Below are 17291 nucleotides of genomic sequence, written 5' to 3'. Positions count from 1 at the left end.
GGGGAGTAAATATGGGGATTCTTCAAAAAACTAAAAATAGAACTACTCTATAATCTAGTGATACCAATTTTAGGTATTTATCAAAAAAATTATAAGTCTGGACACAATAAAGTTGTACAGCCATATACATTGTTGCACTATAATATTCAAGCAATTGAAACAGCCCAGATAACCTACAACACAGGAATGAATTAAAAAACTGTGGTCTGTATATGAATATTTATGTATATACATGTGTGCATGTGTGTATATATATTTTTACTCATCCAATGGGAAGATTATTGTATTGTATCATTTGCAGGAAAATGATTGGACCTAGAAAAAATTATATTGAGTGAAGTTAGTCAGACTCAAAGATACAGAGAACACATGTTTTCTCTCATATGCAGACATTACATCAAAAATATACTGACTAAAAAGTATGTTATATGCAGGGATGGAATTTAATGGTGCAAACTCTGAACAGCTAAGAGGTAGTTTAACAAAATGAAACATGCCTTGTCTGAGGATTGGAAGTTAAGGGGAGAGAAGCAAACAAATGAATAGAGAAATAGTGGGCAAATATAGTCATAAGGAGAGGGAGGATTGGACCAAGGGGAAAAGAGTAATGAATAAAGGAAGAAGGGGGAAGAATGCAGTCAAGAATTCATTGTGTATAACACAAAATTAAGAAAAGAGAAGGGGTTGGGCACCAGTGGCTCATGCCTGTAATCCTAGCTACTCAGGAGGCTGAGATCTGAGGATCGCAGTTCAAAGCCAGCCCAGGCAGGAAAGTAAGTGAGACTCATATCCAATAAACCACCAGAAAACTGTAAGTGGCACTGTGGCTCAAGTGGTAGAGCACTGGCCTTGAGCTGAAGAGTGGAGGGACAGCGCCCAGGCCCAGAGTTTAAGCCCCACGACCCACAAAAAAAAAAACAAAACAGAAAACTGGAAGTGACGCTGTAGTTGAGCTGGAGAGCTGAAGGACTTCACCCAGGCCCAGACTTCAAGCCAACAACTGACAAAAAAAAAATATATATATATATATATAAATTAACTAACTAAAAAATAATGTACATATGTGAGATTAGAACCAGAAAACTTGAGGTGATGGAGCAGGGTTCAGATAAAAGAAAGAAAAATAGAAAAGGTAACACTAATCAAGATGTATTGTACACATATATTGATATGTTGAATGGAAACCTCTTGGTACAACCACTTAAAGATAATAAGTTTATTTTAAAAAAGAAAACTTTTTTTGGGGGGTTCAGGTACTTTTTTTTTTGCCTACCTACTCTGAAGGCTGAATTTCTAAATATCAGAAATGTATTTCCATGTATATGACACATACCTGTCAAAAGTCAACACATTCACAAATTCTATATTATTTGGTATCCCTACCAATCATCCCAACCCTATCCTAACTCATTCATGTAGTTTCCTAAAACTGGAAGGATGCCTCCACAAACTACCAGTGACCAAATCTTTTCTATCCTCAAATTCTGAATCCACCTCTTTTGTGTGTGGGGAGGTGCCTGTTTCTGGAGCTTGAACACTGGGTACTGTCCTTGAACATTTTTTCCCTCCTGCTGGCAACTCTATCCACTTGAGACACAGCTCTACCTATGGCTTTTTTGATGGTTAACTAGGGATAAGTCTCAAGGACTTTTCTGCCCAGGCTGTCTTCAAGCCATAATCCTTAGATCTCAGCTTCCTGAGTAGCTAGGATTACAAACATGAGCCACCAAGCACCTAGCTCTAATTCACTCCATCCATCTCACTGCCATTTTCAGAGTCAAGCTAGGTTAAGACTGTCACTTTTTTTTTTGGTCGTGGGTCTTGAACTCTGGGCTTGGGTGCTATCCCTCAGCTTTTCGGCTTACCACTTTACCGCTCGAGCCACAGCGCCACTTCTGGTTTTCTAGTGGTTTATTAGAGATAAGAGACTCAAGGACTTTTCCTGCCCAGGCTGGCTCGGAACTGTGATCCTCAGATCTCAGCCTCCTGAGTAGCTAGGATTACAGGCACAAGACTGCCACTTTTAACCTTGACTACTCCCCAAGCAAACATTTTCTTCAGTACCATTATATATATATATGCACAATGAAAGGAGTTGGGATATAAATATTAATAAAACCAGATCATGTCACTCCAATGTTCTGAAAACCTGGATCATTCCATGTCACTGCATACAGGGTAAAGTCCAATACTTTAAAATTAAATACCAGGCAAACATTTTACAATATGGTCCCAATTCATCTGATAACAACTCCTCTATTATTTTTTTTCACTTCATATCTTATGACCCAGTCATACATCTAAGTAGCTCTTTATAATAGATAAAGCACATTCATAATGTCCAGGTCTTATACATCTTGAGCCCTTCTTCCTTGTGCTCACCAGCAGAATCCTGTCCAGCATCAAATAATACTTCCTCCTCTCTGAATCCTTCATTTAGCTTTGCCAAGTATAGTTTACTCTGTCTACTGTCACAGTACTTTGTATTGCAATTTTCTTTTTTTTTTTCTTTCTATTCTTTTCTCTTTTTTGTCAGCTGTAGAGCTCAAACTCAGGGCGTGGACACTGTCCCTGAGCCTCTTTGTGCCCAAGGCTAGCACTCTACCACTTGAGCCACAGTATCACTTCCAGTTTTCTGGTGGTTAATTAGAGATAGTCTTAAGGGGACTTTTCTACCTGGGTTAGCTTGGAACTACAATCCTCAGATCTCAGACTCCTGAGTAGCTAGGATTACAGGCGTGAGCCATTGGTGCCTGGCTTTGTAATTTTTCTTTTATCTTTACCCAACACCGTTATCTTTAGGGGCAGATGCTGCATGTCACTGTATCCTTCCCTTTTATACTACCTATCCTCACCATATCCTACCCCAAGTACAGCATTAGTAAACATCCAAGAAATGCTTGTTAAACGAACAGTGAGGTAGAAAGGTATTTTCAGAGAACCAAAATATACTCATCAGGCCAGGAATGGTGGTACATGTCTGTAATACTGGTACTTGGAAGGGCTAAAGTAGAAGGATGGCAAGTTTGAACCCAGTCTTAGCTATAGAACAAGATGCTATGGAAGAAAGAAAAGAGGTAGGAGTGAGAAGGAGAATATGAAAGGAAAAAGGGAGAAAAAAAAAGAAAGAGAAAATGTACTAATTTCATTTCACTAAGGTCACTAACCTCATATGCTTAGAAAATAAAGGAGCCTATAGGGGCTGGGAAGGTGCCTAGTGGTAGTGTATTTGCCTTGCATTCATGAGGCCCTGGGTTTGATTCCTCAGCACCACATAAGTAATAAAAAGCCAAAGTGGCACTGTGGCTTAAGTGGTAGAGCGCTAGCTTTGAGCTGAAGAGCTGAGGGACAGTGCCCAGGCCCAGAGTTCAAGCCTCATGACTGATTAAAAAAAAGGGGAGGGCCTATACTTTATTTTATTTATTTATTTTTGTCAGTCATGGGGCCTGAACTCTGGGTCTGGACGCTGTCCCTGTGCTCTTCAACTCAAGGCAAGCGCTCTACTGCTTGAGCCACAGTGACACTTCCAGTTTTCTAGTAGTTTATTGGAGATAAGAGTCTCACAGATGTTCCTGCCTAGGCTGGCTTTGAACCTCGATCCTCAGGTCTCAGCCTCCTGAGCAGTTAGGATTACAGGTGTGAGCCATCAGCGCCTGACTATATACTTTTAATTTGTTCCCTTCTTTGTCTAGCCATCTAACACTCTATCTCATCTATTACAATAAGTTATATAGAAAGAATTCCTGCACTCCAAAAGAATTGTAGTCATGGGCTGGGATGTAGCTCAGTGGGAAAGCGCTTGCCTAGCAAGCGCAACGTCCTGGGTTCAATCCCCAGTACCAAAAAAGAAAAGACAAAAAAAATACAGTTAAAAAAAAAAACCCAAACAAGAATTGTAGTCATGTAAGGAGAAGGTCTTAACTAGTAAATAAATATACAAAATTATTTCAGAAAGTTATAGTTACCAATGTGAAGAATTCAAGAAAGGAATTTGCGACTGTTGCAAAAAAAAAAAAGTAAGTAAACAAACAGCTATAAAAAAGTAGTTTGGAGCAGGGCACCCGTGGCTGACGCCTGTAATCCTAGCTACTCAGGAGGCTGAGAACTGAGGATGACAGCCCAGGCAGGAAAGTCAGTGAGACTCTTATCTCCAATTAACCACCAGAAAACCAGAAGTGGCCCTGTGGCTCAAGTGGTAGAGCACTAGCCTTAAGCTGAAGAGCTCAGGGACAACACCCAGGCCCAGCGATGAAGCCCCATGACTGACCAAAAAAAAAAAAAAAAAGAAAGCAGTTTGGTGAGACAGAATATGCTAGATAGATGCTAGAGAAGAAATGTACTCATTTAGCGGGTGCTGGTGGCTCATGCCTATAATCCTAGCTACTCAGACCTGAAATCAGCCCAGGCAGGAAAGTCCATGAAACTCATCTCCAGTAAACCACCAGAAAACTAGAAGTGGCACTGTGGCTCAAGTGGTAGAGTACTCACCTTGAGCTGAAGATCTGAGGGACAGTGCCTAGGCCCAGAGTTTGAGGCCCATGATGCCGGGGGTAGGGGTGGGGTGGGGAGTGGGAAGTACTCATTTAAATGGGAGTGGGGAAGAAGTTGCAAGAACAAAATAGCCTCTAACAAGATTATAAGCTAAACCTCAACAATAGGAAACAAGGGGCTGAGAATGTGTCTTCCTGGTAAAGTGCTTGCCTAGCATGCATGAAGCCCAGGGTTCGATTCCTCAGTACCACATAAACAGAAAAGGCCAGAAGTGGCACTGTGACTGAAGTGGTGGAATGCTAGCCTTGAGTAAAAGCAGCTCAGGGACAGTGCCCAGACCCTGAGTTCAAGCTCTAGGACTGGCAAAAACAGCAACAACAACAATAAAATAGGAACCAACAACTATGCAAGATTTTAGGGAAAGAATTTTCCATCCCAGAGAATTAAAGCAGGAATGTACTTGGTACCAGGCCCTGATGGTTCACATTGCAATCCTAGCTACTCTAGAGACTAAGATCTGAGGATCCTGATTAGAAGGCAGGCCAAGAAAGAAAAACCCCATGAGACTCTTCTCCAATTAATCGCCAAAAAGCCAGAAAAGGCAGAAGTGGAGGTGTGGCTCAAGTGGTAGAGCACTAGCCTTGAGTGGAAAAAGCCAACTGAATTTAAGCCACAGCACAAGGAAGGAAGGGAGAGAGAGAGAGAGAGAGAGAGAGGAAGGAAGGAAGGAGAGAGAAAGAAAGAGAGAGAGAGAGAGAAAGGAAGGAAGGAAAGAAAAGAACGAACGAAAGATATATGAAAGTATCAATCACCAGAAAAGGAAATGAGTTTAGAGAAGTAGGGCCTTGTACCAATAAGGTGGTCATGTGAAGGCCTACCTGAGCCTCCTTGGTATCTCTTAGTTTATATTTGCTGTTATCTACACAATCTTCTGCTTACTCATACATAGAAAAGAAAATTATAAAAATAGGGTACATGGCCCACTCTAGTGTTCAATGGATGCCAAATTATTCTAAAAGTACCTTTCTACTTATGGGCTAATAAAGGCAGATAAGCACACAAGAATAGTCATGGGCTGGGAATATGGCTTAGTGGTACAGTGCTTCTCTAGCATGCATAAAGTCCTGGGTTTGATTCCTTAGTTCCACATAAATAGAAAAAGCCAGAAGTGGTGCTGTGGCTTAAGTGGCAGAGTGCTAGTCTTGAGCAAAAGAATCTCAGGGACAGTGCCCAGATCCTGAGCTCAAACCCCAGGACTGGAAAAAAAATAACACAGCAAGTCAAAATGAGAAATATCAGCCGGGCGCAGGTGACTCATGCCTGTAATCCTAGCTACCAGGAGGCTGAGATCTGAGTATTGCAGTTCAAAGCCAGCCCAAGCAAGAAAGTCAGTGAGAGGGCTGAGAAGATGGCTCAGTGGTAGAGTGCTAGCCTTGCATGCCTTGAGGCCCTGGGTTTGATTCCTCAGCACCACATAAGCAAAAAGAAAAAAGCCGGAAGTGGCGCTGTGGCTCAAGTGGTAGAGTGCTAGCTTTGAGCTGAAGAGCTGAGGGACAGCGCCCAGGCCCAGAGTTCAGGCCCCACGACCAGACCCCCCCCAAAAAAAGAAAAGTCTGTGAGACTCTTATCTTCAATTAACTACCAGAAAACTGGAAGTGGAAGTGACACTGTGGCTCAAGTGGTAGAGCGCTAGCCTTAAGCTGAAGAGCTGAGGGACAATGCCCAGGCCCAGAGTTCAAGCCCCATCACTGACAAAAAACAACAACAACAATAAAACGACAAATATCAGTACAGCATGGTAGTGAACATTCACATTCCCAACACTCAGGAGGAAAGGCAGGAGAATGGATTACATAGTGGGTTTACATAGTCGATTACATACTGAGTTATACATAGTGAGTCTGAGGCCAATCTGGGCAACACAGAAGACTAAAAACAAAAACAAAACATCTGCTAATGTATACACATTCTAAAGTATAAATGAACCACAAGTTTATCCTATTAATTGAGTGGATTTTTCCATTTTCATGTAAACTTGTTAGTATAACCTTAGCCTCCAGTGATTATTCACTATCCAAGGTTTTTCTTCACTTTCACAGAATGTAAACAATTATCTGTTGTTAGGAGAATGTACAAGTTTATACACATTACAAACTGCCTCTCAGCAATAATTTTGTAGATATTTATTCCATCATCTTTTTGATGCTTGTAGTACTGTGATATTGAAACAAAGTAAAACCATTACATAAATGAATGTTTGCAAAACTTGTTGCCAAAGCAACTGAGTAGTTGCTAGGAAGTCATGCAGTGTGAAATTACACATCTTACTCCTATTCTCAGTAGCATCTGCTGGCTTTCCTAACTCGAACATGAACATATCTCTAAATAGAAAGAGCCTTTCATTATCCTAGTCAGGTCCAATTCCAGGTTGCTAGCCTTCATTGTAAGCATCCTTAAATTTAATTCTGTACCCAGTGCTGTTTAGTATAATGACATTTCCCCCAGTGCTCTCTACAGGGAATCAGATGGTTTTTCCTTCTTCTTTTGCAAGATCATCAGAAGTAACAGAGGTATGAAACAGTATTAATTTCATGTTCCCTTCTTCCCACTCATCCAAAAGCCAAAGCTTCTTACAATGAGTATTTATAATTTATAGATTCAATAGCTGAAGGAAATACTGTAGCCTACAAGGAGACCTATGCACATTCCATAAGCTGATTACTTTATATAAAGTCTTTCATGCCTGCTGCTGGTGGCTCAATCCTGTAATCCAAGCTACTCAGGAGGCTGAGATCTGAGGATCCCAGTTCAAAGCCAGCCCGGGCAGGAAAGTCCGTGAGACTCTTATCTCTAATTAACCACCAGAAAACTGGAAGTGGTGCCGTGGCTCAAGTGGTAGAATGCTAGCCTTGAGCTCTTCAGCTCAAGGAGAGCACCCAGGCCCAGAGTTCAAGAACCATGACTGACAAAAAAGTCTTTCATTTTCTCTTCTCAAGTACAGTGGCCCATTATATAATTACCTACTATGCCTTCTCCATCTCCAATCTTTAAACATGTTGGTATGTGTTATGATTCATCATCTTACACATAAAATCAAACCTGAAATAGCAAATTTTTTGGTTGGGAAGTAAAAATGCAGAAATTTTTCTTGGAGTTTTAACTCAATCCTAATGTTGAGAACTCTAGGAGAAAAGCAAGTAGTATGCACTAAAAATCTCTCTAACTAAATTACTGAGTAAAGATTTACTCCTCTTCCAGGGGTAGAATCTGAATTTTTTTTTTTTGAGACAGTGTTTTCACTAAGTAGTAAGAGTGCTGGTGTTAACAGTGGCCATCACCAATTCCTGGCTTAGTCCCTTCTTCAACTGTAACTCAAGAATCAAACAACCATGCTACACATATACTAAAACTGAAATGATGCAAGAAAATTAGCATGGCCCCTGTATAAAAATGATACATAAATTTGTGAGGTGATCCATAGTTTTTAAAATAAAAAGAATTAAAAGAATCAAACTCATCTGCATTACATGAAAATTTGTTAAAAACTCAAATTCAGGTTCTACATCAAACCTTCTATATCAGAATTTGCAAACAATCTCCTGGTATCACAAAATCGCAGAACTAGTGGAAAGTTTAAAAAAAGCACAGAGAGAAGAGAAATGAACCTTGGACAATAAAATTATGACTAAAAATTACTACAGTCTACTCCACAAATTCTTCATTTCTTATGCCATTTGGTTCTACTTAAAGAGAAACTGGCCATAGAGTTATAAATTACTTGTCTTGAAACTTATTGTTATTGAAGCTAATGGAAGCAAAGGACACAACCAAGTTCTTACCTAATCTGAGCTCTCCGAAGTTACCACACCCTATCTTCTTGCCAACCCTGAAGTTGGGTCCCACCATGAGAACCCCAGAGGATGATGACGTGCCAGAAGATCGGGAGCAATGTGCACTCCTTTGTGCCATGGGTTTAGTTGTTCGTTGTCTTTCATCCTTTTCCCTACCAGGATGGTCCATGATCCTATACAACAGAGTCTTTGCACAATGAGTAACCTCAGTTTGTACGCCTCTCTTCAAATACAAAATTAAGTCCAAATAAACTGTAGTCAGAGAAAGATAAGGAGTTCCTTTGGCACCATATTTATGCTTCTAATGTATCTCCAGGAGATGAAAGACCACTGATTAGTTCCTGTAGGACATGTTGTCTGTAGATCTCAAGCATAGGACATTTTGTAACCTAAGGTAAAAATCAAGAAAACATGCAGTTAAAAGTTAAATTTAAGACAAATTGAGACAGTCACTACTAATTAGAATGGATATTATCCAAAGATGAAGAAAGTGGATCACTGGAGATTCCTGAAACAAGTTTGGTTTTATATCCTCCAACAGCTTAGCCATCTGGATTATTCATGTGTTAACATGCAGTTGGTAGGCTGCAAATCTAGGGAACACACAAGACTTTAACAGAAAATGAATTCTTCCAGTTTCATACATGTGACCAAAAGGAAATGTATTGTTGAGTTTTTTCATCATTGTCTTAACAGAAAGACATGATGGGGTTGAAGTCAAATTAACTGTGGACAATTTAATTAAGAGCACTTTAAAATTTGTCCAGAACCAATCAGAAGCAGAACTGTTGCTCTTTCCTATATCTACCATTAACCAAGCACTGGCATCAGTCAGGCAACCCAAAAATGTACCAACTGACACATTACTTTCCTTTTTTGAAGAAAAAAAGAGTCAAAATTTAATTGGACATTTTTTTAAGGTACGTATATTTTTTTAAAAATCACAAAAAAATAAAATTCATTAGGTGTTTAGATTTGGAGATTTACATGAATTTTAATATAGGAAGCACTGGGAGGCATGTGAACACCTAAATGAAAACAAATTATTTAAGTTGTTTAATGGAGACAAGCCTCACTATCAGCACAGGCTAGTCTATCCCGCCTCAGCTTCCTGAGTGCTGCAATTACATGTGGAATGTAGGCATGCATGTACCACCAACTCCAGGCTTAAATGATTTTTTTCCTTTTTAAAATAAAAAATTTTATTTGCATATATTAGTTGTTCTAGGAGACACAAATTATTTTTGTAAGGAAATTTCCAAAACCTTATTGACTAAGTGGTCCTAGATTAAAGCTTCAGAAGCCTCAACTTTTAGTCCAGTTTTTTAGAAATGTAAATCATCTAATATATTATTTATCCCTAACAGAATTCGCTAGTGTCCAAATATAAAACAGCCCAATACAAAATTTATAATGCACCAATTTTGATGCTATGTTTGACAATATACATGAGCATCTCTAACAATATAATACATGTTTTGATTTTTTTTCCCCATAGTTCCTGGCTCATTATTCCCATAGCTTCTCTCCCTAAGTGACAAAAATGGTTCACCATAAACCACAGTAAGCAAGCTTTTCTCTGACCTTCTTGCTTGCCTTTCACGGATGCTTTTATCCTTTTCACCCCAAGTCTAACCACAGAAACTTCGAAACCAAAAATATACTCTAAACTTTCCCATCTTTAGATGGAGATAGCAGGCACTCATTTTCAGAAGGGGACCTGCTCCCTACCCAGGAGGAACACTGAACAAACAGCCCAAGAAGAATCTGAACAGGCAGGCCTTGCGGGGTTTCCCATTCAGTCTATTAGCATTAAATCAAACCCTTTTTGGTCCAATCACATTTGTACACATTATCCATGCTTTAATCGTAACTATGAAATTAAGTCCTCATGACAACCTAAAATGACAGGTATCAGGATCTTCCTGGTAACTGTAGATATGAAGGTTCCTGGAAGATGGTGGGCCTGGACAGGGCCTGGAAGAGGTATGGTTACACCCCTTCCAACATACCCCATCCTATGCAACTCTTCATCCATCCAGCAAATTATATTACAAATTATTTGAGAACAAAACACAATGTATCATAGCCCATTCAAATATGATCAGTCAACTAATAACTTAAATTTCCTAAATTATCACTAGTACTACAGTCTATTTATAAGATTTAGAAACTATACTATCTTGTCTATTTCTCTTATTTTTTCATTTGTATTTATTTTCTTAACAGATGAGGCTTATTTTATGCTTTTCATTCATTAACCTTTTGCATTACACTTAAGATCCAAATAACATTAGTCTCAGCTCTCACGTAACCCTTATTACCCATATATACTTACATGTATATATTAGGAATAGTGCTTGCCTGGCTGTGAGCCTTATAGATAGCCTAAAACTTCATTCAATGGAGAAACAGATGTTCATAAATCCTGCTTGTAAAACCAATCAATCACTTTACAACCTAAAAGAGGGGGGAAAGAGCCATTTAATGAGTCAGTTTACTAATCTATGCACGGGACATTAGGTACTGCCTAATCTGTAATAAAGAGGAATATTATTCAATATAACTTTTATGTAGCACTTCCCACATAAGAAATTGAAGTATCTTTAATAGTTAAGCTTTTAAAAAAAATTCTTCCTCTTTATCAATATCCGCTGCTCGAAACTATTTTGGTTCCAACCATAAACTCTGTACCTTGCCATTTAAAGCCTTTCAATATTAACACTTTATTTAAATTTATGTATTACAAAACTATATGGGAGGGATTGGGAATGTGGCTTAGTGGTAGAGTGCTTGTCTAGCATGCATAACGCCCTGGGTTCAATTCCTAGGCACTGTGGCTAAAGTGGTAAAGCTTTGAGCATAGAGGACTCAGGGAATGTACCCAGGCCCTGAGTTCAAGTGCCAGGACTGGCAAAAACAAAAACAAACAAAAAACCCACAAAACTATGTGGGGGAAAAAGCTACTAGATAAACATAGTCTTCAGTTTGATTTAATGCTGGTTTATACCTTACCTCTGTGGTACACTCTTTTATAATCAAGCCATGGTTTATATTTTTGGGGGCCAGTTCTGGGCCTTGAACTCTAGGACCTGGGAGCATTCCCTGAACTGCTTTTGCTGAAGACTAGAGCTCTGCCATTTCAGCCATACCTCTACCTCCAGTTTCATTTGCGATTAATTGGAGGTAGGAGTCTCACAGACTCACTCCAGCCCAGGCTGGATTTGAAAAGCAATCCTCAGACTTCAGCTTTCTGAATATCTAGGATTATAGGCATGAGCCACCAGAACCTAAGCCCATTTTTAATACTTCAAATGTTACTTATTATGTACCTATAGCCTTCAGTTTCTTGCACAAGTTAGCACTTACAAATATTAAGTAGTAATTATGATCTTGTTCAACGAACAAGATTTCAGTAACATGACTAAATACTTACTACCCCCAATTAGAATTCATCCATCAAAAAGCTACTATATAGGGCTGGGAAGGTGGCTCAGTGGTAGAGCGCTTGCCTTGCATGCCTTAGGCCCTGGGTTCGATTCCTCAGCACCACATAAGCAAAAAGAAAAAAGTGGCGCTGTGGCTCAAGTGGTAGAGCGCTAGCCTTGAGCTGAGGAGCTGAGGGACAGCGCCGAGGCTCAGAGTTTAGGCCCCACGACTGGACCCAAAAAAAAAAAAAAGCTACTATATAATGCACTAGAGATCCTAGTAAATTATCATGTCAATAAAATGTCATATGTGGGGCTGGGAAGGTGGCTCAGTGGTAGAGCGCTTGCCTTGCATGCATGAGGCCCTGGGTTCGATTCCTCAGCACCACATAAGCAAAAAAAGAAAAAGAAAAAAACCAGAAGTGCTGCTGTGGCTCAAGTGGTAGAGCGCTAGCCTTGAGTTGAAGAGCTGAGGAACATCGTCCAGGCCCAGAGTTCAGGCCCCACGACTGGACCAAAAAATAAATAAATAAATAAAATGTCATATGTGGTTTTAAAAAAGCTACTAAATATATTCGACAAAGGCCTAATATCCAATATACACAAGGAGATCAAGAAACTAACCCCAAAATTAATTTACAAATTACTAAATGGACAAGGGAGCTGAGAAGAGGAGGAGCTAAGAAGAGGTAAGAATGGCAAAGAAGCACATGAGGAAATGCTCATCATCCCTAGCCATAAAGGAAATGCAAATAAAACAACTCTGACTCACTCCAGTTAGATTGGCCAACATTTTGAATAACAACAAATGTTGTTTGAGGATATGGGATAAAAGGAACCCTACTGCACTGCTGTTGAGAATATAAGCTAGTATAACCACTCTGGAAAGTAGTCTGGAGGTTCCTCAAAAAACTAAACATAGGGGCTGGGAAGGTGGCTCCATGGTAGAGAGCTTGCCTTGCATGCCTGAGGCCCTGGGTTCGATTCCTCAGCACCACATAAGCAAAAAGAAAAAAGCCGGAAGGGGCGCTGTGGCTCAAATGGTAGAGTGCTAGCCTTGAGCTGAAGAGCTGAGGGGCAGTGCCCAAGCCCAGAGTTCAGGCCCATGACTGGAACCCCCCCCCAAAAAAAACAAACCAAAAAAAAAAAAAAACTAAACATAGATCTTCCTTATGACCCAGCCACAACATTCTTAGGCATCTACCCTGAGCATTATGAGCCAGGATAAGGACACCTGCACATCCATGTTCACTGCTGCACTATTCACAATAGCCAACATATGAAACAATCCAGATGCCCCAAAATAGATGAGTAGCAAGAAACAAGCTTGGAATGATGACTTGTTCCTGTAATCCTAGCTACACTGGAGGCAGAGACAGAAAAATTGTTTTCTGAGGATAGCCATGAAAAGAAATGAAATCCTATTTGAAAAACTGAAGCAAAAAAAGTTGGAGGCATGGCTAAAGTGGTAGAGTGCTTACCTAGCAAGCAAAAACTTGTCAGTTCAAACCACAGTACTCCTCATGCCCCAAAGAAAAAGAAGTCTACAAACAGAAGTTATAGTCTTTCCATTTCCTAACAAATGGGGCAGTGTCATTCTGTCATTCTTCTGAGGCACAGAATTCGTGTGTGTGTGCGTGCGTGCGTGTGTGTGTGTGCGTACACCACATTTTCTTGATCCATTCATCTACTGAGGGGCATTTGGGTTGGTTAAATATCTTAGTTATGGTAAATAATGCTGTGATAAACATAACTGTGCTGGTAGCTTTAGTATGGCCTTGTTTGTGATTGTCTGGGTAAATGACTAAAAGTGGGATTGCTGGGTCATAGGGAACTCTGTAAAGTCTTTTGAGGAACCTCCATACTGCTTTCCAAAGTGGTTGAACAAGTTTACATTCCCACCAACAATGCAGTAGAGTTCCCTTTCAGCCACATCCCCTCCAGCATCTATTGTTATCGAACTTCTGGATTATAGTCATTCTAACTGGGATGAGGTGGAATCTCAATGCTGTTAAGTGAAGTAAGCCAGACCATATAACCTGATGCTAAGCAAAATGAACCTTACGATAGGGACACAAGAGGTTTAATCTTTGTTGCTGTTCTTTTTAATGTACTTATAATGTACTATGTGATTTTTTTTGTTTCTTTGTATGTTTTTCTCCCATGGTACAACTCCTGTTGTCACTGTATTTGACTACAGTGTCCAGGATCTTGTATATACATTTTTCTAATTTGGGCAGGGGAGAGGAAGGGAAACAACAAAATGCTGTAATATGGATATAGGATGACCCATTGTAACAATGAGATGTACAAGATAGTATGTTGAAAACGAATTTTACAACTATGCGGGTGGAGGGGGGGTGAGAGGGGTTGGGGAGTGGGGAGGGAAGGGATGGTAGGGGAAAAACAAAGGAGGGGGTAAAAATGCTCCATAGGAAATGGACTTACTACTCATGTAACTGTAACCCCTCTGTGCAGTATCTTTACAATAAAAATATATATTAAAAAAGACAAAAATTAAAATGTACTGCCCTGATGAGTGGATCCAAAAAATGTGGTACCTATATACAATGGAATTTTACATAGCCATTAGAAAGAATAAAAGAATGTCATTTGCAGGGAAATGGACAGAACTAGAACACATCATGTTAACTAAGGTAAGCCAAGATCAGAGAGACAAATGGAACATGTTCTCTCTGATCTGTAGAAGTTAGATCTAAAAGGCACTATGATATGACAAATTACACAGGATTCTAGATATGCACATTCAGTGAGACCAAAAGAGGAGATTCTTAGGAGAGAAATCACAAAGGTGTAATGCCTAAGTGTCTCTTCATATATATACAAAATAATATGAACTCCAAAGATAGGGAAACAAATGACTTTTTTTTTTTTGGTCGGTTGTGGGGCTTTAACTCTGGGCCTGGGCACTGTCCCTCAGCTCTTCAGCTTAAGGCGAGCACTCTATCACTTGAGCCACAATGCCACTTTCGGTTTTCTACTGGTTTACTGGAGATAAAGAATCTCCAATAAACCCTGCCCGGGGTGGTTGTGAACTGCAATCCTCAGATCTCAGCCTCCTGAATAACTAGGATGACAGGTATGAGTCACCAGTGCCTAGCTACAAAAGAGTTTTTTAACTTATTTTTTTTCTGATGATTCTGTATTCTTTACCTTATATAAGGCATATTCACATGCATATTTGTGGGAAGGGAAGTGAGGGTACAGAATCCAATGACAAAGGGTGACACAAAGTGCAGCAGTGGAACACACTGGACACTGATGAAAGTGAACTATATGACTCATGGGTGGAGATGGGAGGGAAGGAATGGGAGAGAATGAGGAAACAGATGACACTCTATGAAAAGAAATGTACTTGTTACCTGATGCTTGTAAATGTAACCCCTCTGTAATAAACATTTTTCCCCCTAGGTTGTGCAGCTTTAGCTGTGGTCCTGGGTGCTGTCCTTCAGCTCTTCAGCTCAAGGCTAGTTCTCTACCAATGAGCCACAGTGCCACTTCTGGTTTTCTGGTGGTATACTGGAGATAAGAGTCTCACGGACTTTTCTGCCTGGACTGGCTTTGAACTGTTATGCTCAGATTTCAGCCTCCTGAGTAGCTATGATTACAGGCATGAACCACCGACACCTGGCTGTAATAATTTTTTTAAAGCTACTATAAATTCAAATTAATCAGTATGAAGACATTTCAGTTTGGATAGCTATTTCACAAAGTAATAGTTTATGTACAGTTACTAATAAATAATGTGAAAAAGTCAACTCAACAACCAGAAATATGGTTTCCAAGAATACCAGCAAAAGATAAGCCATATGCTTATAGAATTTTCTTTTATTACATCTACATTCTACTTTGAGGGGCTGGGAATGTGGCTTAGTGGTAGAGTGCTTGCCTAGCATGCATGAAGCCCTGGATTTGATTCCTCAGTACCACATAAATAGAAAAGGCTGAAAATGGCCCTGTGACTCAACTGGTAGAGTACTAGGCTTAAGCAAAAGAAGCTCAAGGACAGGACCCAAGCACTGAGTTCAAGCCACAGGACAAGAAAAAAAAAAAAAAAAGGTAGGTGTGTGTGTGTGTGTGTGTGTGTGTGTGTGTGTGCGTGCGTGCGTGTGCACGCGTAGAAAGTTGGATTTTTTTGTGACCATCAGTTACAGCTAATTTATTAAGCAAGTCAAACCTTAAAATAAATACATATTGGGAGTCATACCACCAAGTTCCTTTAAAAAAAACACTAATTTTAACAGTTTCTATCAATTTAGGTATGGCTTAAATACAGGAAAGATAAAGTTCAATACATTAAAAAAAATTACATTTCTGGAACTAGTTTTACCCTTTCCAGAAAGCATTACTATAAGCAATAAAGCCCCATTAAGTTCTTTAAAACTATTTTTCCATAGGGCCTTATGTAGGAGTATTGGACATTTATTATCCTATTTATGGCTCCGAAGCAACTAGGATCACAGGCATGTACCACCATGCTCACTTGCTGGTTGGGACGGGAGTCTCACTAACTTCTTAGCTGGGCTGTCCTAGAACCAGGAGAATCATGATCATCCTGATTTCTGACTTCTGGAGTAGCTGGGATTAGAGGCAGGAGCCTTCACACTCAGTCCAATGCTTGCTTTGCTGAGCAAGAAAACTATAACAACCATCTAGCAAATCAAAGAATTAAGTAAGGTCCTGAATCCACCCCTATCACAGGAAGGGAGGGAGGAAAAAAAAGGAGAGAAGAAGAAAGGAGAAAAGAAGAAAAGGGAGGAGAAAGAAGAAAAAAAAGGGAGGAGAGAGAAGAGCGAGAAAAGGCAGGGGGGAGAGAATAATTGCTGGTTACAGTCAACTCATTCACCCAATGGGCTGTAAGTTAGTGAATATGGCTATCAACCTGTTTAAGTTAGTTGGGGAATATGGATCTCCCACAGTAGTCAGTGAAATGTCCTAATAATAGCTCTAGAACATATCTTAAACTGAACATATCTTAAACTGAAATGAGAGGAATTAGTGTTTCTAGTCATTACCATCCTGATCCAACATATAAAAAGAAATTGTAGCTAGGCGCTGGTGGCTCACGTCTGTAATCCTAGCTACTCAGGAGGCTGGGATCTGAGGATCGCGGTTCAAAGCCAGCCCGGGCAGGAGAGACCGTGAGACTCCTATCTCCAATAAACCACAAGAAAACCAGAAGTGGTGCTGTGGCTCAAGTGGTAGAGCGCTCGCCTTGAGCTGAAGAGCTGAGGGTCAGCGCCCAGGTCCAGAGTTCAAGCCCCATGACTGACAAAAAAAAAATTGTATATTGGGTCAAAAACAAAAGTTCATCTGATCCAAAGTCACTGTCTACATGACAGCAATAAAATAATTTGGGGGAAGAGATAGAGGAGTAGTCATCTTTTAAGAATGAAATAACTGGGGCTGGGAAGGTGGCTCAGTGGTAGAGTGCTTGCCTTGCATGCATGAGGCCCTGGGTTCGATTCCTCAGCACCACATAAGCAGAAAAAGCCAGAAG

At 40.0% G+C, this 17291-nt stretch overlaps 1 protein-coding gene across 2 annotated transcripts in view; it reads right to left on the bottom strand.

Moving 5' to 3' along the window:
* The window catches only part of Csnk1g1 (casein kinase 1, gamma 1), a 163771-nt gene that overhangs the window by 86950 nt on the left and 59530 nt on the right, over window positions 1-17291 (bottom strand). Inside the window, exons 3-4 of one of the 2 annotated variants that reach the window (XM_013010224.1) lie at window positions 10681-10802; window positions 8331-8731 (exon numbers count right to left, since the gene is read on the bottom strand). In XM_013010224.1, coding sequence (XP_012865678.1) covers window positions 8331-8511 — 181 coding nt within the window. In that variant the 5' untranslated portion in view covers window positions 8512-8731; window positions 10681-10802. The remainder of the gene's footprint in view (window positions 1-8330; window positions 8732-10680; window positions 10803-17291) is intronic. The other variant, XM_013010223.1, reaches the window with a different exon arrangement.

Source organism: Dipodomys ordii, unplaced genomic scaffold, assembly GCF_000151885.1.
Source record: "Dipodomys ordii isolate 6190 unplaced genomic scaffold, Dord_2.0 Scaffold11, whole genome shotgun sequence".
Lineage (NCBI taxonomy): Eukaryota > Metazoa > Chordata > Mammalia > Rodentia > Heteromyidae > Dipodomys > Dipodomys ordii.
Note: the sequence above shows the minus strand (reverse complement) of the source record. Positions and strands in the feature narration are given on the sequence as shown.